We start from the raw sequence: 13,076 nt of genomic DNA, 5'->3' as shown, positions 1-13,076 counted from the left end.
TGTTTTGTTTTGCTTGCCTTACCGGAGTTTCTTCCTTCTGTGATTTCTTCTATTTTTACAACCCCCCCCCCCCCCAAAAAAAAATAGGGGCGGGACTCCCGGGCCCCTCTCCCCCTCGTCTCCCAGATCCGCCAATAAAAATGTATTATCTTCATCTGTTTTCTCGCTAGCCGTTTTAAAGTCCCTTAATTAGTTTAAGTCTGCATACGGGCCAAGTGGCCCATTAGGCCTGCGCGTAACTTAACTCCGGTTTCTGTAGCATGAATTAAAGCGATTGGGAGTATTTCTACTGCCCCTTGGATGCGATGCTATAGTCTATCGCAGGGTTACCCCCCAGCACGTACCACTTGATTCGGGGGCGAACGCACTAACCATGAGGCTACCGTGCGTCCACAATAAACTAGTCAATAAACCCTGTTAAGAAGATTTCCTTTAACACTGTCCTAAATTAAAGTTAGGCAACTCAGTCTAGGACATCGTTTTTGCATGTACTCTTAACAACAGTAAAATATTCATTATTATATTTTACGTAACCCTCATCATGGGGGCTGAATGAAATGGTGGCTGTTATAGCTCTAATTCAGACTCAGACAGTATGGAGCACAACTCAACGCAAGGAAAAGAGTGGGAAGCGAGACTGAACCCAAACTGAGAAGTGAGCCAGTGACTTTGAGAAACTCTATATCTTGTAGAAAAATGGTACTTAGCATTTGTTACTAACATTTCCTAGAACGAGTCTGACAATAAAAGCCGTCTGTACCTTTAGTTTAATGTTTTTCAAGTCATCCGTGGATTGACATGTTTGACAAAATAATTAAAAGTCATAGCACGTACGTCAGAACTTCCCGTCAAATATTCTGCAGCACGGTCCTCCTGCTGTTATTACTGTTATTGCAGGGCACGAAGATCGCAGAGTAATGGCAATAGCAAACTTTTCCGGAGATTTGACGCAGAAAACATTTAAACAACAGTTATGCCGGGCAGGTTTAACTGCAGCGGCTGAAATTCATGGCCAGTTGACTTTTCTTTCAGCTTTAAACATTTTTCTCTCCATCACTGCAATTCTTGGAAATGCTTTGATTCTAGTTTCTCTTCGCAAGGAGTCTTCACTTCATCCCCGCTCCAAAATCTTGCTTCGTAGCCTTGCGGTAAGTGATCTTTGTGTTGGTCTCATTTCTGAGCCTCTCACGGTCACTTACTGGTTGTCTGAACTGAATGGTCATTGGAATATTTGTCGCTACGTATGGGCGGCGGGTTATATAGCAAGTATTATCTTGTGTGTAGTGTCTCTGTTGACAGTGACTGCGATAAGCGTGGACAGACTTCTCGCCTTGTTGGGACTGAGATACACACAAAAGGTAACTTTGAAAGGAACCTACGTGATCGTCACAACATTTTGGGTTATGTCCACTGTCATAACAACAATGTATTTTTGGAATTTCCTCATAGCGTTATGGTATGCCTTTTCAGTCGTATTACTGTGTCTTGTAATCTCAATCTTTTCTTACACAAAGATCTTCTTTTCCCTCCGCCATTATCAAGCACAGCTACAAAGCCAGACTCAACGACCTAGCCAAGAAAATCCGCTGAACATAGCACGATACAAAAAGGCAGTGTCCAGTGCACTTTGGTTGCAACTGACACTGGTGGCTTGTTATCTGCCTCATGGTATAGTGACAGCTTTGTGGTCGAACAATGAACTATTCCCATCTGTTTTCCTCGCTACCAAATATACCATCACTTCAGTTTTCTTAAACTCGTCATTAAACCCGATTCTTTACTGCTGGAAAATACAAGAAGTGAGACAAGAAGTTAAGAACACAATCAGACAAGTGTTTTGCTGTCCTTAAGGTGACTTCCTATAGTTTTACGTTCGTTCGCGCGCTGAGGACGAAAGCATTAAGTAATCTGCGCGCGCTTATGATCAAAGGGAAACGTTAGGGTTTTTCCATATTTTAGCACGAAAAGCAAATTAAACTGACAATGAATTTTCTCGCATTTCCTTCGTTGAAATCCCGTAAAATTTGGCAGACTGATTACAGCTATTTTACTTAAGTTGGAGCTCTTTTTTTCGGGGAAATATATTTAACCAGTTTTTCCGCAGCGGTGTAAGACTTAAATTTGAAAAATCGAAAAACCTCCCTGTACAACAAACCCTACTTTTTTCATGTTTAAAATTCCTATCTCTCCGGATTCGATGCCTTATACTGTCAAAATTTTGAAAGATTTCATCGAAGGAAATTCAAGAAAGTCAAAAATAAAGCCATATGAACGATAAAAACGCATTTGTTTGGGAATTAACAATTGAAAGCCAAAAAATTAACAGGGGTGATTCAAAAACACTGTCAACTGGGGACTGCGTATTAAAACGAATGCAAAAACAGCATTCAAAACACAACCGACTAGCGCTAGGCTCGATTTCCGTCGCTCTCTCGTGGCCGGTCTACGTTCCCGAACAGCGGCTGGTTATCGAGCCTAGACTAGCGCTGGCATAAAAGCTTGCCATGTTTAGGATATCAAGATTGTCTGAAGTATAAACAACAGTGGAGGCTTCATTACTGTAGATGAAAAAGTTGTCCTGAAGACTTGTAATAAATAGATAAGACCTAATAGCGGGTTACTGCCAGTTGCTGCTCTAAATTGTCCAAACACTTTCGTTTAGTCGAGGGAGTTAATGAAAGTAGTAATTGAGCGGTTTAGTCGGCCGGGTTCAGCTGCTATTAAAGTGAAGTTTCTTTTCATTTTTAAAACACAGGCAGGGAGCCGAGAGATCCGACAGAAATCTTCCGATCGATTTTATTTGAGTGTAGAACGAACATTTCAGTGATCAAGGAAAACAAACAAAAAAAATTGATAGCCTCCTGCAATTCGAGGAAATCGGGTATAGGACGTTGTCACTCCGATCTCATCCTGTCACTAATCGTTTGAGTTCGGATAAGTTTGGCTTTTCCGGAGTCAGTTGTATTCAGTCTTGAATCCAGAATAAATGGAATGATTTTAAAGTAATGACAGGAATTTTATTTTATATTTGGCAGTTGACACTCGGGCAGCAGTTAATACAGAATTGTGATATGTTCATTGAGGCAGATGTTCACTATTGTTTTTCTCCTTCTGAAAATCCTTCATTTTTGGAAAAAAATATGTTAGGGATGAAAAACTGTTAGAACAAAGACTGGCTCTGAACGAGAATTTAGGATAGTTGTCCTTTCTTTTTAATTGCCCTTGAAAGAAGAGAAATTGCTTGGAGGATTTCTTTTAAAATTTCATAACTTGTTACACAAAGGGTGTATATCTCGGCAGCAGCGACGAGAAATGTTATTTATGAATGACCAGAATACCAAAGTTAAAATAGTCGGTTGTAGTTTGCCGTTTTCGTGGAGTACTTATGAAGCTGAAGAAGGCCTGTCATTGAAATAACGGATAGTTCACGGATCTTCGATATAGCAGCATAAACTTTTAGACCCTTGTTCTGATCTTGAGGGATCATGCATGCTAGCTGTATGAACAACGAATTTTGGCGGGCAACCCTGCTTTCAAAAACAATAACGCCTGACACAAGCATCTTTCTTTCGAGAAAGCTAGTCCGTGTTCAATTTGAGGCCCCGTCCACACGAATTCGGATATTTTTTAATCCACAACTTTTTCTTCTCGGATTCAAAAAATTTCTCCGTCTACACATAGCGTATTCAAATCGAATTCGCCTGCCCACACGCATCCGATGGTATCCGGATTCACTCTAGAGAAACTAGGCCTACACGTTGTGCCGCCATATTGGTTTATTATTTGTTTACGTCATCGGATTCGCAAATTAAATATCCGGATTAAACGTCCACACGTTATCGATCGTTACGGACTTATTTTTTTCCACTCTGGAGAGCGGATTAAAAAATATTCGGCCGGATTCGCTGCCGAATTCGCCGGATGCGCGTGGACGGAAGCCGTATCCGGAATGAAAAAAGATGCGGATTAAAAAATATCCGGATACGTGTGGACAGGGCCTAAGTTATTTTTACACGACTAACTTATCTTAGAAGGCCAAGACTAAAACCAACTTGGCATTTTTCCTAAACATCAACCAAGTTTGCTTGTGACCGTACTGGGAGAACATCGGCCCTCGGTCTTTTTTTTACGGACCTCGCTGTCCATGTAAAAGGAAACTGTATGTCTGAGTTCGGAGAGCACAGTGCAGATGGAGTCTATATTGCAGTCTGCTCAGGACTGCCACTTTTTCATCATTAGGGAGTTAATAATAATAATAATAATAATAATAATAATAATAATAATAATAATAAAAATAAGACCCAAGAAAAATTAACAAAGCAGTGGGAGAACAAAGCCCTACATGGAAGATACCCAAAGAGAATAAAGGAGGCAGATGTTGACCACCACAAAACCAACCAGTGGCTCAAAAGTAGTGGACTGAAGGCAGAAACGGAAGGATTCATAATCGCAGCCCAAGACCAAAGCCTAGCTACCAGATCATACCACGCCAGCATTATCAAAGACGGTACTAGCCCCCTATGCAGGATGTGTAACAAATACGACGAAACAATTGACCATATCGTGTCTGGGTGTCCTGAACTTGCGAAAACAGAATATACCCACAGACACGATAAAGCAGCCGCGTATATACATTGGAAAGTCTGTCACAACTATAATATAAAGACATCAGAAAAGTGGTATGACCATGAGCCGCAAACAGTTACAGAAAACGAGGATGTCACGATATTATGGGACATGCCAATACACACAGACAGGAAAATAACAGCCAACAGACCCGATATAGTGATTAAAGACCACAAAACGAAAACCTGTAAATTTATTGACATGGCAGTACCATCAGACAGAAACACATCCGTGAAAGTCAGTGAAAAACTATCCAAATATAAGGACTTGGAAATCGAAACAAGCCGAATGTGGGGCATGAGAACGGAAACGATACCAGTTACCATTGGAGCACTTGGAGCTATCAAAAAGGGACTAGAAACTTATCTTGGAAGAATTCCCGGCCAATTAAGCATCAGTGAACTACAAAAGATAACCTTGCTAGGTACAGCACACATTTCGAGGAGGGTGCTATCAAGCTAAAAACTGGCTATCCCCTAGTGCCCCAGGACCATGGTTTGGTCTCGGCCCTAAGGACTCTAAGCAAACATTACGTGAGGACGATAATAATAATAATAATAATAATAATAATAATAATAATAATAATAATAATAATACTTTATTCAAATCCAGAGTTTACGAAATCATGACGGCGACACCGAGTACAACGTCGATTAAAAAATGAATTTGTAGTTTACCTACGAACCTCGCGATACTCTAAAGTCATTTACGTTGTTTATCACTTTCAGCTAAATGTACCAAGAATTATAGCGCACGTGCACAGCCATTGTACTGCTCATTAATTCTTTTGTTCAGTGACGTTCCCGTTGCCGTTGCCGTCGTGGTTTCGTAAACTCCCTATTATCGGTAAGAAAATCAACAGAAGCCCTTCACAAATCATGTTTACGGCAATTTAACATTGGTCTAGACTGCAAAACAGTCGTATTTTTGCGATCGCGAGCGACGGTCGATATTCGAACGAAAGGTCTGGAACGAGTGTAAAAACGGCGAGGGAGAATGGCGTGTGAGGCTCGCGCGCTTCACACGCGAGGATCGCGCCTTCCGAAAACGTCCGAAAACGACTGTTTTGCAGTCTAACATTGGTCTGGAGAAGGGAACTAATTATAAGGCAGGTCTGAAACAGGGTCTTGATTTAAGGGTCAGGTCATAAATAGGGTTTCGAATTTTAGGTCGGTTCATAAGTAGGGTAGTTGAGAAAAACGCAGATTTTGGTCATAAATAGGGTAAGGGTTTTGGGTTGTACACTCCCACCCAATTTTTCTGGGAGTACTCCCCCCCGGGTACTAATAACACTAAGCTGCAGCCGAGTTTGATGCTCTGTTCTGCAGTACATCTAATGAACACGGGGGGCAGATTTTGCTTTCCTGATATTCTTCCTTTTGCGCTACCCAGTCTTGCATCAATGACACGACATCGACTTATGAACAGGGATCCGACTGTTCGACAAAGTGCAATGAGGAAACACTATGACATGGTTGCTAACATTGAACTGCACGAGGGCAAAACCTTTCTTTATCCCGTCCTGGGGCCCGTTTCTCGAAAGCCCCAGAAGCTTTTCGGACCCGTAAAACCATTTTTAGTTCATCTGTATCGAAAAACGGAGAAGTGTATGCGCCTGAAACTTCTTAAATGACGGGAAACTCTGTTCATATTAAGAATATGTGAATAAAACAGCTCTGTAATCGTAAGGTTCGAGATTTTGCTATGGCTTTCCGGGCCCGAAAAGTTTCTGGGGCTTTCGAGAAACGGGCCCCTGGCCTGGGATATTCGAAGGTGGATAACGCTATCCACCGAATAAATCACTATCCCTTGGATACAGTCGAACCTCGATTATCCGGACTCGCTGAGACTAGACGAAATAGCCCGGATAACGAAGGTTCCGGATAATTGAAAATATATTGGAAAACAATATGGTCTACTGTACATTTTGAACCACTCAACTCTGAGTCAATCAAAACTAATTCGAGTGTTCTTCATTAGTTACGACGCGTACGTGCGTGCGAACGCTGCTTTTAATCTTTAAAAGCAAAACAAACTAGCTTTTGACTGCACTTTTCATTGCTATAGTTTTAAAAAGAATATTGCTACGGATCGTGATCATGACAAGTAAATATTCATGACAAAATTGGGACTACAGAAAACGTCCGGGTAATGGAGGTACGGATAATCGAGGTTCCAGTTCGACTGTAGTGTGGTTTGTTTTGGAAACACTTGTCCACTGGATTTAGCCGGCCGGTGCGTGGCGCTATCCAGTCTTCGAACAACTGGGGCCTGGATTAAAGCATCACTTCCCAACGTGGAACTGTCTTATTTCTGACAAAACCAATTTCTCGAGATTTGGTTTCTTTTTCGCGCTTCCCACGATACAAGAGTCGCAACAGGTTGATTAAGCAATCTTTATTTGCAAACAATCCTTACATGTGAAATGAACTTTTACAAGTTGAAGTTACACAAACCCCCAAACAAAGGGTCCTAAATTATCTAAGATTGAAGAAACAACCTTAACTTTAATTCTCTTGATATTCAAATAATCTCCGTTTTGAACAAAATTGTAATAAATTAATCCTATAAATTACCTGCATTAAAAAAACTAATGAATTGCTGCCAACACTTCCGCAATTGTTAAAAAAGTGGGAAACTTATTTGTGAACAATCAAACAGCATAACACACGACTTTCTTACAAAACAGTTGGAATGACCGAACACTACTTTTTATCGCTCACACTGTAGATGTTAAGTATTAAAAATCAGGTTAACAGAAACAATTTAGATCTTTCTCAGTTAACAATGCTCCTATATAAATGTATACATGTATGTGACAATGCAGTTTTAATTTATGAATAAGTACTCTTACTTCTGAGTTGGGAACTTAACACAAAGAATGGCTAATTACATACGATTCCATTTTTGCGGCCGTGAAATTTACTAACAGCAAATGGAGTGTCAGTAGCATCCTCAAAGTCTTCCACGTCCAAGTCATCCGACATGTCTCGCCTCCGCGCTGCAGAGGCGTTTTGCTGGAAAGCTCGACTGTATTTCAGTGAGCCAGCGAATGATGATCGATGCTCCAATTCCGGTCTTGAACTGGGTCCTTCATCTTCTAAGCTGATTACTTCCGTTATGCCATTTGCACGTTCATAGTCATTTAAGTTCATGTTACTTGCTGTGCTTCTCCTTCCACCATGCATTCTATTCCTGGGGAGTTCAGCAATGTCTCTGTTTTGTTCCCTAAAGGTTCTGTTGAAATCGCTTCCGGCACGACCAGCTCCTGGTATTGTTGCACTGCGCTCCCCAACATCTACGCCAAAACTGTCTACAACAGTTTCTTCGTCTTCATATTCTTGTCTTGAGCCACTTTTCCTGTATCTGTAATTTCCTTTGCCTTGCACGTTGTTGAACTCCTTTCTCGACATCTTCTCCGCTCCACTGTGTTTCTTGTACATCTTGGAACCGTCTGCAGGAAATCCACGCTCCGCTCCCAGGCTAACACGTTGAGGCCTCTGTGACGTTGCCGATGACGCAGCAAAATCTATATTAGGCATTGACATAGACATTGTGGGCCCATTCCACGCCAGGCTTCGTCCAGTACACCTTCCCCCTAACAAGAAACACCAAACACAATGGTAAGAGAGGAATTCTGAAAGAACTGGTTTTTAGCCAGGCTTATTGGAAGAAACGGAAGGCAATGAGTATCAATTAAAAATACAATGCTATGTAATGATTCACTAACCCACCAATATAGCAAAACCAAACCCCAGAACGTAAATAACCAGAGCTGGAAATGAGAAAACTGTCAGCAATTCTGAAACTTGAGTTGCGCGAAAAGAGCAGGAATTCCTAGTACCAAAGGTCGAAACAAACATTTGCTTTTAGTTTAGCAGGTCTAGGCTTTGATGAAGTGTGTCAATTGTAGTAATTTTTTTATTAGCAAGGAATTCAAGGTAGAAAGAGCAAATTTTAGAACATTTCAACGTAGTCAACGCAGAGCATCCCTTGTACATACCTTTTTCCTCCCATGATTTACTTCCACTCATTGACTGCATATCTTCTGCGACGTCATAGCCACTGGGCAACAAAATTTGATACTTCAGGGGGTACCATTCGGCTGAGTTCATTTTGGCATACTCGGCAAGAGGTAGGGACAGGCATGCGATAGGCTGTCCTTGGGTTGTGACGCGATTGCGACCGCATACTGTTAACAGAACAGTGGACCTCTCCACATTCACCTTTCTCAGGTCGACTGCGTCATAACGAAAGTACTCTCCATACAATGTGGATATGCGGTAAACAGGAACAAGGTTTTGTAGTGCTGTTAATAGAAATAACACTGCCTAATTAACAATTGTACTTTTAATCTTTTGATCTGTATCACCACCAACACAAAAATTATTATGAATCAGAACATTTTCAACTCTTATTGCCATCAATGACCGAATGTTTTTGACCTATTGTCATTTTATTGTCATGATGCAGTTGGTTGAAACTTTCAGTTTTCTTACAATTATTTTTCTTTTCTAGTTCATAGCCTTGTATCATTTCACCCCAAATATTATGTCATGGACTTCTTTAAAAGGTCTTAGACTTGCATATGTATCAGAGTAAAATTTTTAATAAAAATAACAATCAATAACTAACCAACCTAAGATCTTGTTTAAAATGGTGTTTATTTCCACCTGATATTAAAGCAAAATCTCACTACAGTGCCAGCCATTCAAATAATAAGCAGATACCTGAATAGGGAGAATTATTAGCTTCATTAATTCTTACCATGATCTTGTCCCTTTTTCTTCTGGGATGAGCGGGTTCCTCTTTTCAATGTAGACACTAATCTTTGACTCATTCTTCTTTCTCGAGGTTTCTCATGCTCAGCCTCTTCACTATTCCAGCTAGTTACGCTGTCATTTAAACTTTGTTTTGGATCAATGCGCTGCAGTTTGTGCAAAGCCGTCTTGCGTTTTGTGGACTTGTTTCTGTCGGGGATGAGGTAGCCCTTTACATAGACATGTGACATGTTGTGATCTAGAAAGTAAAGGATCATTATATATTGATTTAATTATGTCTACAGGCATCTTTAATTCACCTCTCAGCTTTTGCAGTGTTCAGTACTGACAATTTTGAAAATACCCTGAAACACCTGGAGCTCACAATAGCTGTGTTTCTACAACTCTATAGGTGAAACACAATTAGGACAGCCTTGAGCTAGCAAAGAGAAATATCATAATAGCACTTTTGATAAAAAATAATACACTAACACAACTTTTTTCTAATACAATACAATTCCAACACCAATACAACCATGCAGACTTAATTCCTATGGTTCATGATTTTAAGACAAAATGGAGTCTTCTTCAAATTACCTTAATATATTCTTTGGAAAGATTGTGGCATAGTGCAGTAAGGGAAAACAAGGTTTCAGTACCTGCAGGAAGTTTTACATCTTTTATCTCCCCCACGTAAATAAGAAGTGACTGCCTGCTGCGATTATAATCAAATGATACCCTTATTTCTCCAGGACCTGAAAAAATTCAACAAACACTTATCAGTCTTAATTTCACTAGGAGACAAGGGATTTTGATGAAGATATCTAAAAATGATTTACGAATGGTCACTAGCTGATTTATATGAAGTGAACCTTCACTGCATCAGATAGTATTAAAAAGAAATTATATAGTTCAAGGGTCTGTGAAGCTGACAGAGCCAATAAATATTCCAAATCTTCAGCTACAAACTTCTTAATTTCCAACTAGTGAATACAGTACTGACAACTACTTTGCCATCTCTTCATCTAAGTTGTCTTGAATTGTTTCTGTACGATCATCTTGTTTCCTACATGGTTATTTAAACACAAATGGGGTGACCAGGATCACTCTGTCTGGTTTAAAATGTCTAATATTTAAAAAGCTTACCTGGATGATAAACATTTGATGACCCAGAAAAGCTTTCACTGGAATCTAAAAATAAGATATCATTGACGTCAACCATAATATAATATGCTTGAACAAGAGATAAATACAAAGGATTATCCTGCATAGCTTCTATTGGTGTTCCTTAAAAATACCTTATTAAAATATAATATTGTTTGATAATTTAAAAGGAGTTCTAAAAATATTCAGATAGCACATCCACCTTTCCTTTTTGCATATTAATCAGTTCAACATGTAATAATTATTATTTCCTTGTGTCTAGTCCCAAAGTATTTCTAAATACCCCAACCCAAAGTATTTCTAAATACTTTGAAAAGCAAATTAAATGATGCATTTAACCCAAGAAAAAATTACAGTAACTGAAAACATACCTGAACTGGTTGACGACATGCTTTCGTGTGAACTTTGTGAGCTTTCTGACCACTGTGGTGATGACTGCCTAACTTTCTTTAAAACTGGACTTTGGCTTGACTTGGGACCATAAATCTTGAATTTAGAAACACTCAATTAAGTCAGTTTGGTGTCTACTAGAAGACAATTCATATACACCATAGAATACCTTTGTGGTCTGAAGGTTGCGAGGAGTTTAACATCAGTAGTTTTGCAAGTTTTGTTTTGAAGAAGACATTCCTTCTCACAGTGAAATACAAAGCACAATATAGGAATATCACAGCCAGGAATCACGTCATATTAAAGTACTGTTCAAATAAAAAAAAAATGCTGCCATATTCCAACTCTGAGCTAAATCCTACTGGTTCAAGTGTGTATTATAACATTTGCCCAGTTCTTTATACACATGTATTTCCAGTTTGGGAGTAGGCTTAAATAACAAATAAAAACACTAAAATGTGATACTTTAAATCAAACGTACACAGCAGTGATAATTTGATACTGTTTGCGTGACTTTTCAATGAGAATTACTCGCAGTGATTTTAGGACGGTAAACCAGCTTACCTTTCGAAGAGAATGGTCGCCTTCAACGGGCGAGGGACTTAATTTGATCACTTCTCTAGTTCCTACAGAACACAATAAAACACAAAGATTAAGCTAAGCTAATAAGCACAAAATACAGTCTCCCTATTTTAACTTCATATTGAGCGCGTTACCCCATCCGAACAAATATACACAGAGAGCAATGGTAAACATGTAATGACGAAACGCACTTCGTGGGAATGTTCATGTTGGATAAATAACCGGTGAAGAACCTCGTTCCTTTGTGTACACTACAGTGACAAAGAACAGTAATGGCGAAGCTTAGCGCGCACTCGTCCACGCGATTCCAGCCATGTTTGTCGAATACGCAAGAACAAATGTTGGACTCCGTTTCAATTAGACGACAATATCGTGAAATTTTACAAAATTCCCAAAATAGAGTACACACTTACTCGCTCATCTGATAACATTCTTTCATCTAACTATCAGTATTGAAAGACTTTGGCAAGTTACATGTTTATCACCACATGGTTCCAAGGCCAATTCACAATGGAAATCGTGCTGGTCAACTTCTTCTTCTAATAATAATAACTGTTCATTTCTAACAAGCCATAACCATGAAATTGATGCTTTTTCTAACATGTTTGAAAATTCACGCACCTCATATATAAATTACAGTTGTTACTAAACAGTTCCCTAGCTTTGAATTATCATAATTACCCTTTCACATACGAGTCCCTTTTTCTGGAAAATTACGCAAAGTTAAAAGTAACATCAAATCGGTTTTCCTTCGCTCTGACAAAACGCGATTGACCGTACGTGCTCGAATTAAAAATATTGCACTGAATTCTCAAAATAGCAAATAGCAAACAAAAAGTTATCTATTTGCTCGCTGGATATCCTTTTCCTTCACAATTAACCAGTTTTTAATGTCTCAGAGCGACGTATCTTAAAATCTCATGCTACTACAAATATTAACTCCCTTTGATTTATACGAATACCCAAAATATGCATCGAACTGTTTCATTTCAGTGGCTAAGACTGTATTAAGAATCTCTCACTCACGTTGCCTCTCAAGAAATGTCCTACACTCCTCGTTGCCACAATCCTGTGGCGTTCTTCCTTCAGCGTTTCTCAAATCCAAGCGCGCTCCATTGCGACACAGACTTCTTACAACTTCTAAATGACCATTTCTAGAAGCAAGATGAATGGGCGTGCATTTTTGACCATCTTGGATATTCGGGTTTGCCCCATTTTCCAGAAGGGCGATCGTGATCTCTAGATAGCCGCAAGAAGCTGCCTGGTGTAAGGCTGTCCAGCCACCTATTCCCACTGCGTCAATACCTAATAATCCTTCACGAAGGGCAGCTCGAAGCAACCTGACATTATTCAACCGAGCAGCCGCGTGCACTTTCGTCTCTTGCTCTTCTTCAGCTCTAATCGTCATGTTTTAAACGCAATTTCTTAGGGGTTAAAATTATATAGGCATGTACTCACGATGAAGATTGCGATAAATCAATAACTTCCTATCTGAGGCAAAGCACGCATTATAAGTAGGGCTTCATTAACCCAAGACAAGAGCAGTCTTGGAGA

General features: G+C 39.7%; 2 protein-coding genes across 3 annotated transcripts; one reads left to right on the top strand and one right to left on the bottom strand.

Annotated features, from left to right (window-relative positions):
• The first annotated feature begins 839 nt into the window (after nucleotides 1–839).
• LOC145483010 (adenosine receptor A3-like) lies at nucleotides 840–2,567 on the top strand. The gene has a single exon (XM_081461632.1). It carries the CDS (start codon nucleotides 918–920, stop codon nucleotides 1,848–1,850), a length of 933 nt encoding a protein of 310 aa, XP_081317758.1. The 5' UTR covers nucleotides 840–917; the 3' UTR covers nucleotides 1,851–2,567.
• Nucleotides 2,568–7,008: 4,441 nt separating this feature from the next.
• On the bottom strand, nucleotides 7,009–13,030 carry LOC145481163 (uncharacterized). 2 transcript variants are annotated; one of them, XM_081459586.1, is made up of 8 exons: nucleotides 12,549–13,030; nucleotides 11,505–11,566; nucleotides 10,922–11,036; nucleotides 10,533–10,577; nucleotides 10,046–10,141; nucleotides 9,394–9,645; nucleotides 8,630–8,935; nucleotides 7,009–8,224 (listed from the first exon to the last, which is right to left on the bottom strand). In XM_081459586.1, exons 1-8 carry the CDS (start codon nucleotides 12,928–12,930, stop codon nucleotides 7,512–7,514), a joined length of 1,971 nt encoding a protein of 656 aa, XP_081315712.1. In that variant the 5' UTR covers nucleotides 12,931–13,030; the 3' UTR covers nucleotides 7,009–7,511. The 2 variants fall into 2 exon arrangements, with proteins under 2 accessions (XP_081315712.1, XP_081315713.1); XM_081459587.1 differs by lacking the exon at nucleotides 12,549–13,030 and adding an exon at nucleotides 11,657–12,545.
• Between the last annotated feature and the right edge of the window lie 46 nt (nucleotides 13,031–13,076).

Source organism: Orbicella franksi, chromosome 3, assembly GCF_964199315.1.
Source record: "Orbicella franksi chromosome 3, jaOrbFran1.1, whole genome shotgun sequence".
Taxonomy (NCBI): Eukaryota; Metazoa; Cnidaria; class Anthozoa; order Scleractinia; family Merulinidae; genus Orbicella; species Orbicella franksi.
This window is presented reverse-complemented; position numbering and strand designations above follow the sequence as displayed.